The sequence below is a fragment of the Pungitius pungitius genome, chromosome 21, assembly GCF_949316345.1.
Source record: "Pungitius pungitius chromosome 21, fPunPun2.1, whole genome shotgun sequence".
Lineage (NCBI taxonomy): Eukaryota > Metazoa > Chordata > Actinopteri > Perciformes > Gasterosteidae > Pungitius > Pungitius pungitius.
The window spans coordinates 5,178,554-5,197,218 of NC_084920.1; the positions used below are offsets into that span (position 1 = coordinate 5,178,554).

The 18,665-nt window shown below is 45.3% G+C and overlaps 1 protein-coding gene across 2 annotated transcripts in view; it reads left to right on the plus strand.

Annotated features, from left to right (window-relative positions):
• The window catches only part of adkb (adenosine kinase b), an 86,346-nt gene that overhangs the window by 59,609 nt on the left and 8,072 nt on the right, over positions 1-18,665 (plus strand). For both annotated transcript variants that reach the window (XM_037463021.2, XM_037463022.2), the window contains exons 7-8: positions 3,758-3,928; positions 16,909-16,944. In XM_037463021.2, coding sequence (XP_037318918.2) covers positions 3,758-3,928; positions 16,909-16,944 — 207 coding nt within the window. The remainder of the gene's footprint in view (positions 1-3,757; positions 3,929-16,908; positions 16,945-18,665) is intronic.

The window sequence follows — 18,665 nt, forward strand, 5'->3', positions numbered from 1 at the left end:
ACACACACATTAATAATAGCAGCTTTCAATGTGCTCAATAGGAATTCGGAGCATGCAACAAACAACAGCGCTGACGGAGCTCACAGTGTTTACCCAAGGAGGGCTTGGAGGGACGCCACGGGTTGGGACTGTGTTGTCCACGCTAACCGCCGCACAGAAAAACGCACTCTGTGGTGAAAAAAACTGGGTTTAATGACATTCTGCGCGAGCACAGCGGCCATAATCACTCTTTTCACTCAAGTGGCGATGGTGTTTAAATTCCTCCCATCATTCCTGAGTAATGGGAAGTGTTAAACAAAACCTCCATGACACAGTACCTTGAACACTCCCTCTTATCTCTGCAGAATTAAAATAGACCTGAGAAGAAGAAGGAAATAAAAAAAATAATTAATTAAAAAGCCAATGCTTTTCCATAACCACCTCTGCTGCTGGTGCAAATGAAAATGCCCTTCCCAAAATAGATCATTTTTAACTTTCAGATGTATTTTAAGCCCGGTGACACCGTGCCATCCATCACGCCCGGCTTTTCAGATGTGCGCAGCCCCCGGAGGAAAAACGCAGATACAATGCAGGAGAAAGCGTGATGTAGAGAGCGCCGCTCGTGTGTAGTTAGGACGCCTATGGTCAGATTACCTCTAATTCCGTCCCAGAGTGGCATTTAGACGTTGCTTTGTGTGAGCGAAGTGGAAGTCATTCCTCCTTTTTTAGGGGTAAACATTGAAAATGGATACGCTGCCAGCTCCAACTCTTCCCTCAAATTACCACTTGACATGGGTCAGACATCGCTCCGCATTATTGTCTGCAAGGGAAAAATGCATTTCTGAATGCTTCATTGAATTGTTTTGTCTTGGTGGGAATTGTACAGAGTTTAGCCAGCGCTTTGATCATCTTGACCCGGGAATGTGATAGTCGCCCCCACTTCACAGCGCTCTTTGACACCTGGGAAACTGGAGCCGGCGGTCTTGATACAGGATCTGCAGCGCAGCACTAAAGACTTAAGTTCTCCTGTTTCCTACTCGCCACAGACCACTGATGGGAACTGGAATTTGGAAACTGGAACTGAGGCTCTTTTTTTTTTTTCTTCTTCCACAAGCCACTGGAGCCGCAACAGTTGGACACTGGTGGAAATTTAAATTCGAACGCATACACTCACAGCAAGGATTTCATATGTAAATGGGTTTTAAACGTTTGTGCATCAAAACTGATTACTGACATAATGTATGGAGCTACATATACATGTGTACTGATGGTTATAGACTTAAGATGACTAATTAGATGTGTGTGGGTCACTTGTCAGGGTGTCCCACATGATTTGTGTCAGAGGAGGACCTTACATCATAGATGCAAATCTATCTAAATTACATTAGATGTAATTTCGCTGACGCTTTTATTCATGCATTTCAACCATAGGGATACAAAACCTATTTAACACAAGTCCTTGTCTGACTGGACAGACATTAAGACAATAAAAATTATATGAACCCATGTTGAACTTTTAAGATTAGTTTGCAATTTAATGATCCTTGCTCGTGTCTCTTGGTTTATTTTCGCATTTCAAAAAATAAAAATGCATTGCCTCACATTAAAATGGGATACAGTGCTCGAATAAGAATCGAGTGCAGATGGATATTTTTGGGGAGCTACACGGATATAATTTGTTCCGTAAGCAGTTGATGTATTACCGCGGCGAGCTATTTAATGTGATGGCACTGGCAGTGAGGCCAGAAGTAAATTACACAGAGCCGGTATGTGATTAGAGAAGCTGTGGCACGGCTTTTAAAGTTCACCACCCCTCAGGATATTTGATCGAGCCGCCGGCCTTTGATCAGTGTTAACATTACGGCAACCATGACAGTTTATTTTCAACTACCAAAAAAAAAAAAAAAAGATCATTTGTGTCAGAAAACAATCTCCTTCCTCTGACACGTTGGCACGGCACAAAGGAAAAATGTCAGGGTCAGTGACGGGCTATTAGGCCTGAGTGAGTTCCTTTTGTGCTCCTAGATCCATTGGAAACACCTTTCTTTTTTTTTTAACAGACGGGGCCGTGACACAGCAACCGCACGCTGACCTTAAAGACGTTTCTGAGGTGGGGGGGGGGGGGACACTGGGTGTCTTCGAAGAGAGAGAATGACATCATGAATGTGTAATAAAGGACTCGCCTGCTTTATTGTAATCCCTTGTTCACCTGATTGACTACACAGTCGCCCTCCATTCATCGGTATTATGCCCTTTCCCTTCCTTCATGGAGGTCGCTCCTCCGCCGCCGAAAATGTCATTGTGCTTTAATGAGAACTGCGCCGTAGCCTTTAATGGAAGCTTTTCAGCCAGATTAAATGTATCAACGAGGCGAAACTTTCCTCTCCTCTCTACCCCTCTTGTGATACCGTGGTTTTACAGGGAAGCTTGTTGCTGAAAAACAAGGGTTAAGAAGATCCGTATCAAAGGAGGAGCTTTTTTGTGTGGCCTGCGGGAGAGTCTCGCTTCAGGTTTCCACCTGAAACACAAAGGTGTTTTCTTACCTGATTTGTATTCATTCACACAATGAGTGGACCTGCCTCTCTTGTTTCCAAGTAAGGAGAGTCCAGACGAGACTTTTGTTCGCGCCTATCATCGGATACGTGCATGTTGCTTCCTCCAGTATGAGCCTTGGAGCCCAGCCACAGGCTTTGTCCCGGGTGGATATTTTTTTCTTCTTGCCCCTTTTCCTCTTCTTTGTCGTCCCGTGTACGCTCTGAGAAACCATTCAGATGTTTGAGCACCACCGTTTTCTTTTTGCTTCTCTTCTTCTTTTTGACTGCTGTATTATTTCCATAATACCTACAATCATGTCACCCTAAAAGGAACCTAAAACCTTTTAAACTTAAAGTGTTTCAGACCATAGGAGCTTGTAGTTCAGTCCATTCTGACACCATTCCCTCTGTCTTTACACTAGGGCTGTCAATATAAACTCGTTAATCTATGTGATTAATGTGGCTGAGATTAATGCAATAAAATGAGACCAAAAAGTAAGTTAGTTAACATACATTTGTTTATTTTCTGTTTACTCCCGGAAGTAAACCCGGAAGTGGAAACGGCCGCTAGCTGCGATCAGTTACATCAAGATGGAGAGCGCTTTTTGCATTGGAAATAAAACCAACAGAGGCGCGACATACAGCGGAGAATTGTGCAGAGGAATTACTCAAACAGAAGTAGGGTGAGGGGCAAAGGGACCACTCAAAGCACCGCTATGCTAAGCTAGCTGCTAGGCTACTTCCATCTCAACATTTAACGTCCCCCTACGCGGCACACAGTCTGCAGAGGACCGCCACTTTGTCCCTAAAAGACGGTGGTCTGAAAACGTCCTGGCTAAATGTGGGGAGAGTGTCGCACTTCAAACACAGCCGTCAAATGATGGAGAGGTGAGAGCAAAGTGCACGAGCACAGCAGGAAGAGTCGCTGGTTCACCATGTTTTGTGGTTAAAATAACATTAACCATTAAACAACAAGTGTCTAAAATACACGTTTTCTAAAGTGATTTCTCATTATGATTTAGTTTAAAACAAAACATTCATTAAAAACCACCAATTATTGCCATTAATCAAGATTAATTCACTTCAAAGTGTGCAATTAATTAGTTATTTTTTAATCTATTGACAGACCTACTTTACACATATTACTCTGCCTGTGCAATGTCACCTTACACATGAATTCATCTGATCCAGTTGAGGTCAGTCAAACGGCTGCAAGTAACTATTCTTATTCTTCTTATTTTCAGGGTTTTTTCCTCACCGTGTCCCCGGAGTCCATCATGAAAGTGGCGAAGCACGCTTCAGATAACAACAAAATATTCTGCATGAACCTTTCAGCACCTTTCATCAGCCAGTTCTTCAAAGAGCCCCTGATGGAGGTCATGCCGTACGTCGACATCTTGTTTGGCAACGAGACGGTAAGTGAAACAAGACGCGGGCTCTTTAGGACGAATGTTCCGTTTGCCAACACATTGTTTGGTTTAAAACGTACAAAACATGTGCTTTCTTTGTGCATGCTGATTTCTATCTTGACAAGGGAGGTTATGCTTTCAGTCGCGATCGTCTGTTCTGGCTTTCGGTTATTTCGTGCAGATTTATCAAAAAGCCTGTGTTGTCGAATGTTTGGCCGTTGTGACTTAAATGTCAAAAATAATGAATATGCGAACAAACTAAACATGGAGGGCGGACACTTTAAATGTTATACCTGCCCGAGGGTGGCTGAAATTAGCATTTAGCTAAAGGTCCTGCTGCTTATAAGTACAGCTTGTGTTACTCAAATTTCAATGTAACTCAACCAAATTTAGAATACAATTGACCTTTTTATATGCTTTATCCGTAACTTTCCAATTAGTTGTAGATGCAGCCTATGTACACGGAGAAAGGTCTGTAGTCTAAAGCTACGTTTCCGTGCCTGAAGCTCACTAAATACTTCTGAATATCTTGCATTAAATACAACATATTCCAAAGATTGTGCGGTGCTGGTGGAGGAATGTGCTCTCTGAGTGATTTATGCTTTGTCTATCCTCTCACCTTGTTTAAAGCAAATTCAAAATGTCATTTCCACCATTCCGCTCCACTCAGCGCTCTCATTCCTCCTCGGATCCATTTAACTTATCACTTCTCCGTAAAGAGAGGAATAAGAATTAGCCCCGCTAATCATTCATCTCCATTGCGTCACCGTTTTCGTGCCGGTTGATCTATCGATTTCTCTCGCCACTGTGGAAGTGAGTGTCTGCTTGGAGGTCAAGCTGCGGCGACCGACCGTGGTGCTGCTGGGAAGCGTCCTCTAGCAGGCCAGCGGAGTGTGGACTGTTCGGGGGGGCTTGATCACTGGACTGGACTCACCTCCCCACTGCTAAAGCTACTAAACAGAGTCCCGTCTCCGGGTTAAAGATGAGCTCCACAGAGCAGGGCTGAACTGGAAGAAACTGCTCAGCATTTGGGGATTTATTGCTCTTGCTGACTTCAGCTTTTTTCTCTTTTCCTTCCTCTCCCAACATAAGACCTCCCTTTTACATATGCACATATCGCGCTCTCTCTCGCTCCCTAATTGCTGTGAGGAACGATTCTGTCCTAGACCACGGCGTGCATTTTGCAGGCGTTATGTATTTTTTGGGTGGTTGGTACTGTAACTGTTTGCTTAAGAAGTTTGCCCACACCTCCACTCATTACAGTTTAATGACTCCCAGATAATTGCAATGCATGTTTGTTGAAGGAGATTATCTTTTGCAGTCCATGTCAGGGCTTGCTCCTTGGAATTGAACCCGGCTAAGACCACCAGAAATACGAGACTCAGTGGGGAAACAGAGCAGATATTCACTGCTCAGAGGCTTCAAGCAGTGAGGTCTTCCAGGGTCCATATAGGACTAATGTCTGTCCAGAGTGTTTTGACTCCTTTTGGCCTTTCTGTGTGTTGGCTGCCGGGAGGACGGAGCGGGAGCGACTGCTCACACAGTCGGGCCCCAGACCTCCCATTGTGCACAAGCCAGACAAGGTTGGCGGTCATGCAGCGGTGCATGGTGAGTGACGGGCAACAGGGCTGCCCCCCTTCCCCACTGCAACCCCCGGCCGTCCCCTCACCCCAACCCCCCCCACCCACCCCGAAAGTAATGGATCAGCCCCGGCCCGCGATGCTTTCACAACAAGTCAGTGACAGTCAGGATCATGCTGACTGACTCCTCTTGCCTTGCAGCGTGTGCCATAAGGGAAGGCTAATGTGTCTGCCTGCCTCTGCCTTCCTCTCCCACTCGAAGTGAGTCACGATGCAGGGAGGAGCACACTCGGGGAAATATGTTAAAAGCAGCTGTAAGAACGCCTGTTTTCGAGAGGGACTAATAATAATTTTAAGGAGGATTGAAGTTTTTTGAGAATCGAGTGCCTGCGTTGTTTGTCATGACTGGGCTCTTATCTCAGTCGGATCGTGGTTCTCTTTTGATCGCTTGGAATTCTAAAACAGTCGCACAGCAGACTCTGAAAAAAAGGTCAACGGCCTCTGTTTCTTCCCTTGTTTTAGCCCGCTTCTGATGTTGAAATGTTTCTCTGTTCCTGACTGAGTCCACCCTTGGTAACTCGATCCTGCTGGAACTTGTTTGAAACCTGGCATCAGCAGGCCCTGCCTGGCCTATCGGCAGCCTCCTGCTTATATAACAGTCTCCCATCCATCCTGTAATTACTGCCTTTTCGGGGCATGCTGTAGTGTCTGTTCCTTCACTGGCGTGGGGGGGGGGGGGGGGGTTGGGGTGGCGTGCAGAGGTTCACGATGCCGTTTCAGCGCTTAGCAGGGCCTGAGATGGTTGCCGACAGAGGCGCGCAGACATCAGACGCTACTCCATTTAATTGGCAAACATGTCGCGTGATAAGCTGGGAACAGGCACAGGCCTAATTGAGTCCTTCTGTGCTGTCCTCCTCTGACTACCTGACATGGAACCCAGGGCATTACATTTCCCTCCATTTAATGGCTGCAGTTAATTAGGCCCGAATGAGTGAATCATTACCGCTGGAAAAACCACATGCCAGTGGTTTCGTCGATAAAATTAGCCACAATTTGCTTTTACTATTTGAGCATAAGAGATGAACCACAGACTGGGGGGAATGGGGGGGTTGGACCGTTAATGGCGGGTTTGTAATGTGGAATTTTAGACCTAGTCATTGACAAACGAAGCGATTAATCAAGACAGAATCAATCACCCTGACTGATGTTTTTTAAAGCCAGGATTCCCGCTTCTCTCCATTTAGATCATTTCAAGTACTGTGGCTCTTTTTTTTTTTTGTATCTCTGCAAATGGTTAAAAAATTTGCTCCCTTAACAAAATGGTACCGCAGATGAGCAGCTTAGTCTTTTTTTCCCCACAGCCAATACCCAACAACCTCCTCATTCCCATGCCATTAACATTATATATACCACCCCCATACAGGAGCTCTTCACGCCTCGCATTGCTGTCCAACGCGTTCTGCAGCTCCACACTCAGAGGGAGATTATTTTTTATGGGTCCCAGCCCCGTCTTCCAAGCGAGAGACAGCCATTGTAATTGAATACTCAATAGGTGAGCCATTTAACAAAAGTGGAAATGGCATTCGGCTACGTATTAATGTGCTTTGCTGAGGCAAAAGGAGCCATCGTCATTTCAATGTTCAAGCTGTTTTAAAAGAGCGTTTAGCCTGCCATCTCTCCAGGCCATGAGAGCAAAATGACACGGGTGTCTTCCTCCTCTGTACTTTGTGTGAATGTTCCTCGCCTAATATTTTGTATGGTTATCTCGCTTATTCCCCCCCCCCCCCCTCCACCCCCCCGCCATCCGTCCCTCAGCACCTCTGCCTGATCTATGTGGAGGGATACAAGCAGCGCTACAGAAGGTTATTGTCATGAAAAGCCCCTCAGGCGCTTTGGCTGACAGCCCTATTTTCTCTCCATCTGCATGCAGTGCGTGTGTGGTGGGGGCTCTAATGATTTTTACAGGACAGGCTGAAGTGGGTGTACAAGTATATACTATATATGTGTGCGTGTGTATGGAAAAATGGGCAGGCAGAAGAGATACACGGGCAATATAGCGTCATTGCTTAACATCTTTCTAGATTCGTCCTTTTTCTTTTTTGGTTTGTTTGTTTGATGGACTGCTCGGAAGCCTTATCTCTGTGGCGAAGCCCGTGGCTGTTTATCGCCTCGGTGACGTGAGATGGGGGGGGGCGGTGATCGTGGAAGCATGTTCGTGCCGCTGTCAGTAAGTGCGGGGTGATGGCGAGTTCACCGTACACCGCACTGGGGTTTGAGTGGTGTTTCCTGCAGCGAACCCAAACTGGCTCGCCCATCGCATGCTCGAGGTGTACTTCTCGACGGCAGCGTGAGGAAACCGTCCCGTCCCGTTCCGCTCGCCTTGAAAACAATGAGACGTGAGAGGTAGATTAGCGAATTACCCAAACAGCTTTCCTGTCCTCTTCGCGTTCTCCTCCTGTCAGAGCTGTCGGCGGGGCAGAACATGAGACGTTAACCTCCGTGTGTTTATTCACAAGGCCCCCCACAGGCCAACTGGGAGGATGAACACAGACCCACGTCCAGCGCTGGCGAAGCCGAACAATCACGGTGTGTCATTGGGGGAGAGGGGGGGGGGTTGGGGGAGAAGACATATAGTATTAGCTGCCGCTCTCCTTTGTGTCTTTCACAACTTAATTTTAATTGAACGTGCTATTTCCGTGGTGAGTCACATGGCTTCCACTCAGCGCCAGAGTACATTAACCTTCAGTATGACGTACTGTCATGGTGAGTCATAGCGCGCATTAGCTGTGATGATTTGCTAAATTCTCAATTATACCTTGTTTTATTTTTTATTTTATTTTTTTTGCTGTCTGCAAGAACAATGGTTCCCGGCCCCAGGACCCGGAGATGATGCAAGATGCTTTCATCTCACATTAGTTTAATGGCTCTCAAATCAATGACGAGGAGTTGCAAATAAAGCAAGACTATTAAAATGTTGCTCAATTGGCTGCTCTGCGGTTTGGTGGCTTCGCCCGGAAGAAAGAGGTTTGATTCTGGGGGCTGCACGCCCCTTCACTTCTGACTGGTGTATTTGGTATTTTTATGCCGCAGCTTTTCATCTCAATAACAGCTTGGGCTTTATATTTTTACAGCCTAAAGAAAGTAAAAAACAGGCCTGAACGACAATAAGGCAGCAATATTGCAGCTTTCTTGGAATAAAGTTGACCCACACACGAATGAACCACTAGCTGGGAACCACCGAATCACATCACTCTCTGACGCATGTGGAACGACCCCCTAGGAAGCATGGTCATTATATTACACTTCATTAAAAAAGTCCATTTAAACATATATTCGTTTTGTAATACCAGTGAGTCATTTTCCATTTTATTTTCTATTATGAGAAAGCCGGCAGGTCAGTCAGAAAGTGTATATTGTGCCTATGCATTAGAGGAAGCATACATAAACCTTTTCAATTTATGTGCCCACTCAAGCCGCTTTAATTGGAGTGAATGGGCGGCCACTTTAAACCACTTCATCAACACCACCATCAGGATCCGGCTCCTGAGATATTTACCTGTTTTATTGTTGATGGGGCTAAAAGTGCATAAAACTTCGCAAGGGAGCGTTTTATCGCTCGTGAATGCAGCCTTTCTTATGCAAAGAAAGCTTGTGTTTTTTATTCTTTCAAAAGTCACATGGTCTCACTTTAAAGGGGTCACGACGCACAACAAAAGGGGTCACTACAAGATGCTGCAGCCGCTTCAATGAAACCGCCTGCCGTTCCTTGTGCGTGCGGAGGCAGGGAGAGGACTCGGTATGGAAGAAGAATGACCCCTCCAACATTCCTCTGTTTTTCCTGGCCTGTCTGTGTGCGAGTCATGGTACTTTGGGAGCCAGCACGGCTCCACCAGAGGAGCCCGACTAACCACTGTAATTGTCCCGCGCCGAAGCCGCCTCCCCCAGCTCTGAGATTGAACCATGAAATATTTGAAAATGCCTGGGTTAAGGGAGAGAGACAGAGAGATGGTGGTGGTGGTGGTGGGGGGAGGTGGGGCGGGGGGGGGTCATTTGGCAGTACAGCGTGAAACGTGAGACCACGCAGCATCTTTTTAACAAGGAGGCGGGTGGAAAAGCAGCCGTCCTGCCGGTCGGGGCGTCCAGGCCGCACGTCGGGGTCCTCTGAAGGAGAATAATTATGGATGTAAGGGGAGATATTGCGCTGGGAGATGATCAATAGTGCCCGCGTTCCGCTGGAGCCGAGGCCGGTGTATTTCTGTCACAGCAGGAGAGGCTGCAGCATATCAGCTTGTTGCTGGAGAGATTCGCAAAAATGTGAACACCGGCGGGCTTCCCAGATAGCCTTTCAACCCCCATGCCTGCCTCCCCCGCCCACCCTCCCTCCCTCCCAAATCACTGCTGCTATGCTAGTTTGGCTGGTTGTTGCTCCCTCCCCATCTCCAATCCTCTTATCCACACAGAGTTGGCAGGAGGACTGGCCTTTGTCTACTCATGATTGTATTCCCACAGTCCAGGCTATGCGGTCATGTTTTCCACTGTCCTTTGGGGAACTCTCCCAATTTTCCTCATGGTAAGAAAACTGTGTAAGAGAGGGACAAAGACCAAATGACCAGGCATAATGTACCCGCGCACAATACCAAATTAATTAGCTTCATGCCCGAGATAATAATAAAACCTATAGGCTTATTTCAATCTGCCCATTGCTCCCACTAACAACTGAATGGAATCATTGTTTTTCTGATTTACTGTGTCATGCAAGTAGTGCAATGGCGTCGTTTCGACCTCGCCGCGCGACATCTATCCCGTGTTATTTGTGTGCATGAATGTGAAATGATTGAACCTCCTTGCTGAGTGGCCTCCGCCCTCAATGCAGCTTTTCATTTGGCAAATGGCCATTTTATGCCACATCAACACGTCGGACATCATCTCGATTTTTGTACAACCAATTTATTCTGACAAAGCTCTCACATCCCTTGTGCACACAAATGGTTCAAATTATTCGAGGAGCATTCTTTTTTTTTTTTCTCGCTCTCTGGGTTTTTTCATTGTCTGAAGCATGCTAGTCCCCCCAGAGCAGATCTTTGTTTCTCATTAGGGGGTAAATAGAGCAGGCCGAATGCCCATATGTTTATTATACACACGAGTGTATGGTCCCCGCTCTCAACTCTTCAGTGAAGGGAAAAAAAAGCAGTTTGCTCACTTGACCCTTTGTTTGCGGCGCCTGCAACCAAATGTTTATTGTATTTTACTGGATAATAACCTTTAACATGTAACCTCTAAAAAAGTTTTACAGGAGACTTTTCAAATAAGACTTGTTTTACCCAGAGTATAAAACGAGCATACAATAATCACCATTCACTCATCCTCATTGCAAGCAGAGTTACACACACTGAAACATCTGCAAAGATAATAAATATGTATACGCTCATACAAACCAAGACGATAACCATCTCTAGCTTGCTGTTGCATCCCAACACGTTATTTGGATCACTTTAATTAATGTGTTGACCCTCGAAACTGTGCCCCAAAGAGTTAGAATCAAGATTACCATTCAGCTGCTTTCATATGCACAAAGTCTTCTGACTGCGAAGACCTGGGTCCTAAAAAATTCACTCAGGTGGACCTTGACCAAACCAATTAGCAGAGGGGATCAATAAAACCTTAAGCTGAAAGTAAGCTCTGCTAGTAGAGCAGCCCCGCTCGTCCACCATCTTTCCTTTCATCCGCTGCCGTTTCGTTGAGAGATGGCCAGTCTCCGGTGGTCTGAGGTTGTGCGCTCGAACCCCTTGTTAGAGCCCAGGGGTGAGTTGTGTGATAGAGGCCCTCGGTGCTGATAAGGCCATCAGGCCGATAAGTAACTCCCCTCAGCGCAAAGCTGCTACTGCCGCCGCCCCGGCTTCCATTAGCCCCACCAGGCGGGCTGAATGCCTGCCTGCCCTATCTGAGGTTAAATCCTCTGTGCCGAGCCCCTTATGCAAACCCTGCTTCCCCCTGAGCCGCGATCGCTATCAGCGGAGATATTTATGTACTGCACATGTTTCCGATTGTTTAACCTTTGGACCTGTGCTGTAGGTGCTGCCGTCCTCCCTCGTGGGCTTAGTGAAACACAAGCCTCGCCTTTACCCCTGTAGGCACATTGAGATATTTGGGAGCAGAGGCCGGTGCTAAAAGTGTGTAATGCACTGGCAGGGAAGAGCACTGTTGAAATTGAAATCACACGAAAGCTTTAAGCCAACACGGCATCTTCTTTCAAGTTTGTACAAATCTCATCAAAATGGATTTGAAGGGAAGTGTTCAACCAAGTTATTTTTGAGTATATTTCCTTGATGGCCGTTCAACTGTTGCAGCGACGGTTGAAAAGATGCCTGCTGAGAACGACCTGACGGCTTCACTTGGTCACATGCAAGCTAGAGACCTCCGGGGCCTCCAACTATCCTAAGCAGTTTGGAGAATACTCAAACCAAACACCCAAATCTAAGTCAGCAAGGCAGTCGGGCAAATCGGCAAAGAGACGTTCCCCCAGGCCCCCCCTCCAAAAAGATTCAAATGATTTTGAAGATTTCTACCACTGCCCTCAAGCGTACTGCGGCGAACCCACGCTGTGAACAGTCTGCTGGTGAAATCCTACTTAATTGTTTGTTTAAAAGGCAGCAAGCAGTACGTACTGATGTAGTGCGGGGTGTGCATTAGGCCTCAGTTAGTAAGTGATTACAAACACCGCCGACAACGCAGACATTGCTTTTTCATTTAGCATTCATCAGTTACTAAATTAGTTTTATTGAATCGAACACAATGTGGGATACAATCTGGGCGACAATGGCGGAGCGGTGTGTTCCTGTATGAGCTATAAGCTCAGCTAAACGTACGTCTGGTGGTAAAGTTATCCAGCGTTTGTGTAGCGCATCATTATTCCGACTATATCTTCATAATACAAAGCCAGAGGACATCAAACATACTTTACTTTTAATGTGAGTTAACCGCAACTTTGCATTGTGTAGCTGTTGTTGGAAACAATGTAGAAAACATATACATATCATTTAAATGAATCATTCAGCAGATACTACATATTAATGGCAGAAGTTAGGTATTGTTAATGCAAATGCTCTACATCACAACAACACCCTATCTGGTAAACAGTGGAGTAGAGGTAGAAATAATGGAATTATTCAGAAATTTAAAAAATCTCAATTGCCAGCAGGTGTTTTTTATTTTGCTCCTTCTTTGCTTCCAGACATTAGAGGAGAAAAAATGTAACGTAAAACATTTGCGCGTTATAGGAAGTCCTCATTTGGAATCTGGCTCAACTTTCTGTGCACAACAGATGCAAAAGAAAAAAAAGAAGCTGTGCGATCACACCCCCAAGGATGGAAACAGCGAGGCAGAGATGAAACATGCCACTTAATGGCTCGATAAAACTAAAGTAAAATGCCATCAGTTGCTGTTGAGTAAATTCCCAGAGGCTGCAAAAGCAACTCCTTGTGTTGCCGTGCGTGCGTGTGTGTGCGCGTGGGTGTGTTTACCCCCATGTTTGTGGCATGTCATGCTTGAGCGGGATTGCAGCGTTCTCCTGGGAGCTACAGGAGTGCTCGGCACAGGTGATTTATTCCCCCCCCCCCCCTAATCTGCCCCCGCCCTGTAGCAGGCATGAGTGAGATGCCATCAGCACGCGTCACCATCATATTAATAGTCACCCGCGGCCGTTATCGGCCCACATATCTTTGACGTGCCGGCTTCCCCCTTTCGGGCGGCAGATTGTCAGAGGGGGCGGGGCATATTTGTGACCCCCCCCCCCCTCCAAAAGCCAAGTCAAGGGCACAGACAATCCCACCGATGTCGCTTTGAATAGTTATTCGGCCCTCTCGGCAGAAGCCTTGTCTGATCTGTCCGGACCTGATCATCTTTTCTCCCCTAAGTCTCTCCCCACTGAGCCGCCTTTGTTATTACCAAGTCAGTTCTTTAGGTGTTGGGAGTAAATGGTTCCAAGCAGGACGCTCTGATGTCCTTGACATGAACACGTGCTCAGATGCCCAGAAATGAAGAAGAAAACAGGGGGGTTGTTGTTGTAAATAACTTGTCAGGGCTTTGTCCCTTTTTCTTTGTATCTTACGCCCCACACACACACACACACACACACACACAATGTCAAATACAATTCAATTTCTGCCTCAGCATCAGCTCGGGGTAACACGGTCAAGCAAATGCCTATTTTCTGAATGGCCTTGGGGAGTTATGCTTTTCAGCTTATCAGCTTTTATTAACCTTAGCACTGAGGTTTGCTCTTTGATTTAGATTCTTCTGGAAACACCGAAATTGGATTTCTTTTTTTTTCTCTTTTTTTCTCCAGTCTCACCCCTGCTGTGACATATGTTCAACAGCTTGTTTCACAGAGGAGGAAAAACTAAATGCTTGATTTGGTTTGTAACTGGCAACATTTTATCATGAGAGCCAATGAAAACCTCTCTAGTTGAATTCATATATTTTCATCAACCATGGCGATCTAAGACCATTTAACAACGGGCTTGGATTGTCGTTATATTATCCCCAGCCCTGAATGTCTTACTTACCCTTTATGAGACGGTACCATAGACTGAAAACGCATGTATTTAGCAGTCAAGCTTAATTAAAAGGAAGATCCTAGTGTCCATGCAGTATGGGTAACTTCACATTGAATACCCACATCCTATGGCTGCTCGGCTCGGACCTGCCTGACTCCTGTCCCATACAGTGTCAAGGAAAACAAAGTGTGGGGCTTCTGAGAACTGCCCCGCCCATGAAGTGTGTATTCCCTCTTTCATTTTGCTTGGGAAGAAATTGTAGCTCCCCCCCCCCCCTTTACTGGGCTCTGGATTATTAGCTTAAGCTCTCTAAAAATATCCCTTTGACTGTTTAAGCCTGTGACAGCAGCAACATCTCACACATTCTGATAGCTTTATACTAACGATGGCTGCAGAGGGCTCATGCTCTCAGCCCGGCTTGTTATCTTTTACCTTGTTGTCCTTCACCCCCCCCCCCCACATCCCCCACACCCCCAAAATCTACAACAGTCCCCTCTCCCGCGGAATCTGACTCGGAGCGGACCATCGAAAGGCGAGCGCGCAATCACAGCAATCTCCTGAAACAAACGAGACGCCTTTCTCTTCTTTTTTTTTCGGGCGAACGAGCGGATTTCTCCCAGATGTCACTCGGAAGCACTCGTCATTGTTGCGACAGCTGCAGAGGCACATGGACCGCCATTTCAAAACCGTCTACCACAACATACCAAAACAGCACACGTCAAATGTGAAACATAGACAGCCTGCAACATGCGCTTAAATGCTGTAGACCCTTGAAGAAATTGTTACCTTTCATTCATCATTTGAGTTATATTGTGTGCCGGTGTAGTGCCGGTAATCGCATATTTACCACCGTGCAGTATTTATCGTACCAATACATTAATATATTAGCTTTAGCTAAGCTTATAGTACCAAGTATTTTTGGGTGGTTGAATTCATAACGGCTCATAGAAATTAATAAAATCCTAAAAGGGATTACGCTGTACACATGTGGCTCATAGACATCGCTTCAATTATCTTTTCTTCTAACACCCACACTCTCTCCAAAGGCTTTTTCTCCCAAATATTATAGCTGCTAACTAGAGAGAGACAGAGGGTGAGATAAAGGCATGTGCTGCTCTACAGAACCATCATTAATCCAGCCTTCAATCGTATGTCTCTTTTAAATGCTTCCAGTAGAAAATATTGCTTTTTTAAATTTTTTCGAGTCCTGTGAGATGCTCACTGGTGATGGAACCTTCCTGAGGAGAAAAGTCAATACGTGGTTGTAAATAAATGAAAAACAAATGTGAGACCTAAGCCCTGAATAGATGGATAAAGGCACAGGGAGGAGCAAAGACGGCTCCCCTTTACTCATTATAAAACTGCTTCTTGACTACAGCGGCTAATTGACTAGCCTCTTTGCCCCTGTGTGTGTTGAAGGAGTAGAAGGGGGGGGGGGGGGGGGGGGATTGACATATTGCTGGCGCAGGGTTGTTGATCCAAGCGAGGAGCCATGAGGCTTCCCTCCAGGGACCGGTAACCTCATTGTTCCATGTCATCTCCTCCCCTTCTGTTTGAGGACCAGGTTGTCCACCTCTTCCCAAGGTCACGCAAATACCAGCCCCCCTTCGGCTGATAATTGGATTGTTTAGAATCATAGCAACAACTTATTGCCCCGTCTGGGGTCAAAAGTGAGTTTAGTGCACGGGGTTGTCTGTCATGATTCGTGTCATCGCTCTAAAGCGAGAAGCAACAGCTCAGTCTGTAGTTAAAGGATGTTGGCAGTTTTTCTTTTTTTTCAGGGGGGGGGGGGTTGGCTTACAAATAACACATTGGACATCACAGCCAACCATATTGCGAACCATGCTGGTGTGTAAGCATACTTATTCATTTATGCACAATGCGAGACATCCAGCAGACCATGAAATGTCCCAAAAACACTGTTATGATGGTTTCATCCAAACATGCATGATGCACACAGTATACTGAAGTATGCATTGTATCAAATATATTTATATCCAAAAATGTTAGGCAGCCATGGATTACTATTATTCTCAAATCAATATATAAAGAAGCAACAGCTGACTTAAAATGTTTCCCAATGTTTTAGCCTCGCAGTTGTTGCATAACTTTTAGGTAGGCTGGGTCCATTTATTTTATTTACAATTTAGAAATGAAATGGAAGACTCTTGAAACACTGTTAGCCTTGCACAAGTGTCACAAGTATGCTAATATGTTTTTTATATACATTATGTATATACTATATTTCACAGTATATATTTGAACAACTAAATCTGATGTTGAAGATCCAAATTTGTTGAGTTTTGTTCCATTGCGATAATTTCATGATTATTGGCCATTAGCTCGATTGGGATTTATTTTCATTTAATTCTTTCATTTGACCATGTATTGTGACTTAACAGACATTTACTGAAAACTAAAGTCTTTTCAGAGCAAACACTTGCTTACCTTACCTTTACTTTTAAAGTGCACCTGTTGGGAGACCATAGAAGGCTGGTGGGTGTTGAATGCCTGCAGTGTTGGGGATTCCCACAGACCAGCACATATTGATGGTTTCAGTGGCGGTGGCATGGCTGGAGGCTGACGTGGCGTTACCTCTCGCTGCCGCGGTAAGATGAGATGAAGTGGGGCAATAGATTAAATGGGTGGGCTGCATGTCTATTAAATCAGGGGTTGGCAGAGCAACGCTAACTCGTGTTACTTATTCTCAAGTGACACGGCCGCACATGTGAGGAGCGGAGGAGGGGGAGAGAGAGCGATGTCTATACCTCGGGTCTGGAGTGTGACACTGTGCTCCGTGTGTCACTCTGCAATTAACTGCTCATTTGTGTGTTTCTTTCCTCTGTTCTAGGAGGCGGCCACATTTGCCAAAGAGCTCGGCTTTGAGGTGAGTTGACCGGCAATTGTACACTAAACAGATCCTAAAGGTTTATTTTTTGCTGATAATGAAGTTCTTTTTGGACAGTGATTGATGTGCTATTATACTCTCCAGGCCTTGCAGCAGTTGCTATGGAAACCTGGCAGTCGTCATGGTTTCTTTGTTCAGCCAGCTCTCTGTTATGACGCACTCTGCTAGGTCTGCACCCAACATCGCCTACAGATGTTATTTATTGAATTTTGAAAAGCCTCTTGGGAAGCTGAGAAGTTGGGCATGGTTTCAAGCCTTTCTCCGCGGGCTCTGGGCTCATCAGGTTGAGGTTAAAAAGCCTCCTCATTATCCTCATTGCACTCGGGGGGTTGACACTGTACGTCTTCCCTTCACTGCTATGACATTACACCACACTGAAACACACTTTAGTCTTTTAATAACCAAATTAAAGCCACGTGTGGTTTTAAATTATGGAAATGATAATTACAGTGCTTGTTTCCCCATAGAATGTGCTTTAAAGTGGGGCTGCCTCTTACGTGTGAAATGAATGTTCCCTTGGTCTATTTTCTGCTTGCCTTTTGCATATTCCCCTCGCTGCTATTTAAATGTGAAATCAAAAGGCACAAATAGCCGCTGTCTCCCTGTGCGTGTGTGTGTGTGTGTGTGTGTGTGTGTGTTTTAAATGGGCTCAGGTATTTTAAGTGCCTTCTCTCTTTCAAAGGTAGAGCTGCCTTCAGTACGACTCTGCACTGTGTGAATAATTGTCATCCAGAATCACTAACGGTGTGATCAACGTGACTGGAATAGAAATGCAATCCTGATGCCAGTGACAGGTTTAAAAGAGGAGAAGGGAAGGGATGAAGGCAGGAAGAGAAGGGGGGGGGGTTGCATGAAGAAGAAAAAAACACAAAGGGCAAAGAGTCTAGTTGTCACATTCTTTGACATTTTCCATGTCAATCTGATTTGCCAGAACACTCTGAAAAATTGCATTGGATGAATGTGATTTCTCAGATAACATCAGTGTGTGCTGTACTTAGTGCATTTCTAGATGCTTGTAGTTCAAAGAGGTTCTTCACAGTAGCCTTTTTCCTCTTCATCACTTTCCGATGACAATTTTACCCTGATTTTTTACTTGTTCACTGACAAGTCTTCAAGATATCAATGAATGCGCGCTACAGTGGTTTCCAGAACTTTGTTAAGAGCCGGAAAGAACAATGACATTATTAAACCAGTGCTACAATATTCTTTTAATGAGTACGAGTTCAGAATAACTCTGCGTGATAAAGTTGAAATCCTTTCAATTTGCATGACAAGGATATTTTTCTGAAGTTAGTATACAATGTTTCCAATGGGTTGAAATCACAGCATTAATCAAAAAGCATGCAAATAAGAAAGATTCTTTACACAAGATCCACTTTGTGCAAATATTCCCGAGCTTTGAGTCTTATCCTTTCATAGGCAGAGAGAGTTTGCTCAGTTGTCATGGAGATTGTTAAAGGATGGTCTCTTGCGTCGCATCCGACCACCTGTTATCATGTGACCAAAATTCAAACTGTCTCCATGACAACTGAGCAAACTCCGTCCACCGAAGCGTCAAGAGACGCGGCTGAAAGCTCCACAAAATCTTCAGTAAGTGGATTGATCTCATGCTAAGAATCTGTTATCAGACCTAATTCATGTTATATTTAATTAAATAACTTCTATTATCCATCAAAGCAAATTCTGCATTATGAGAAAGC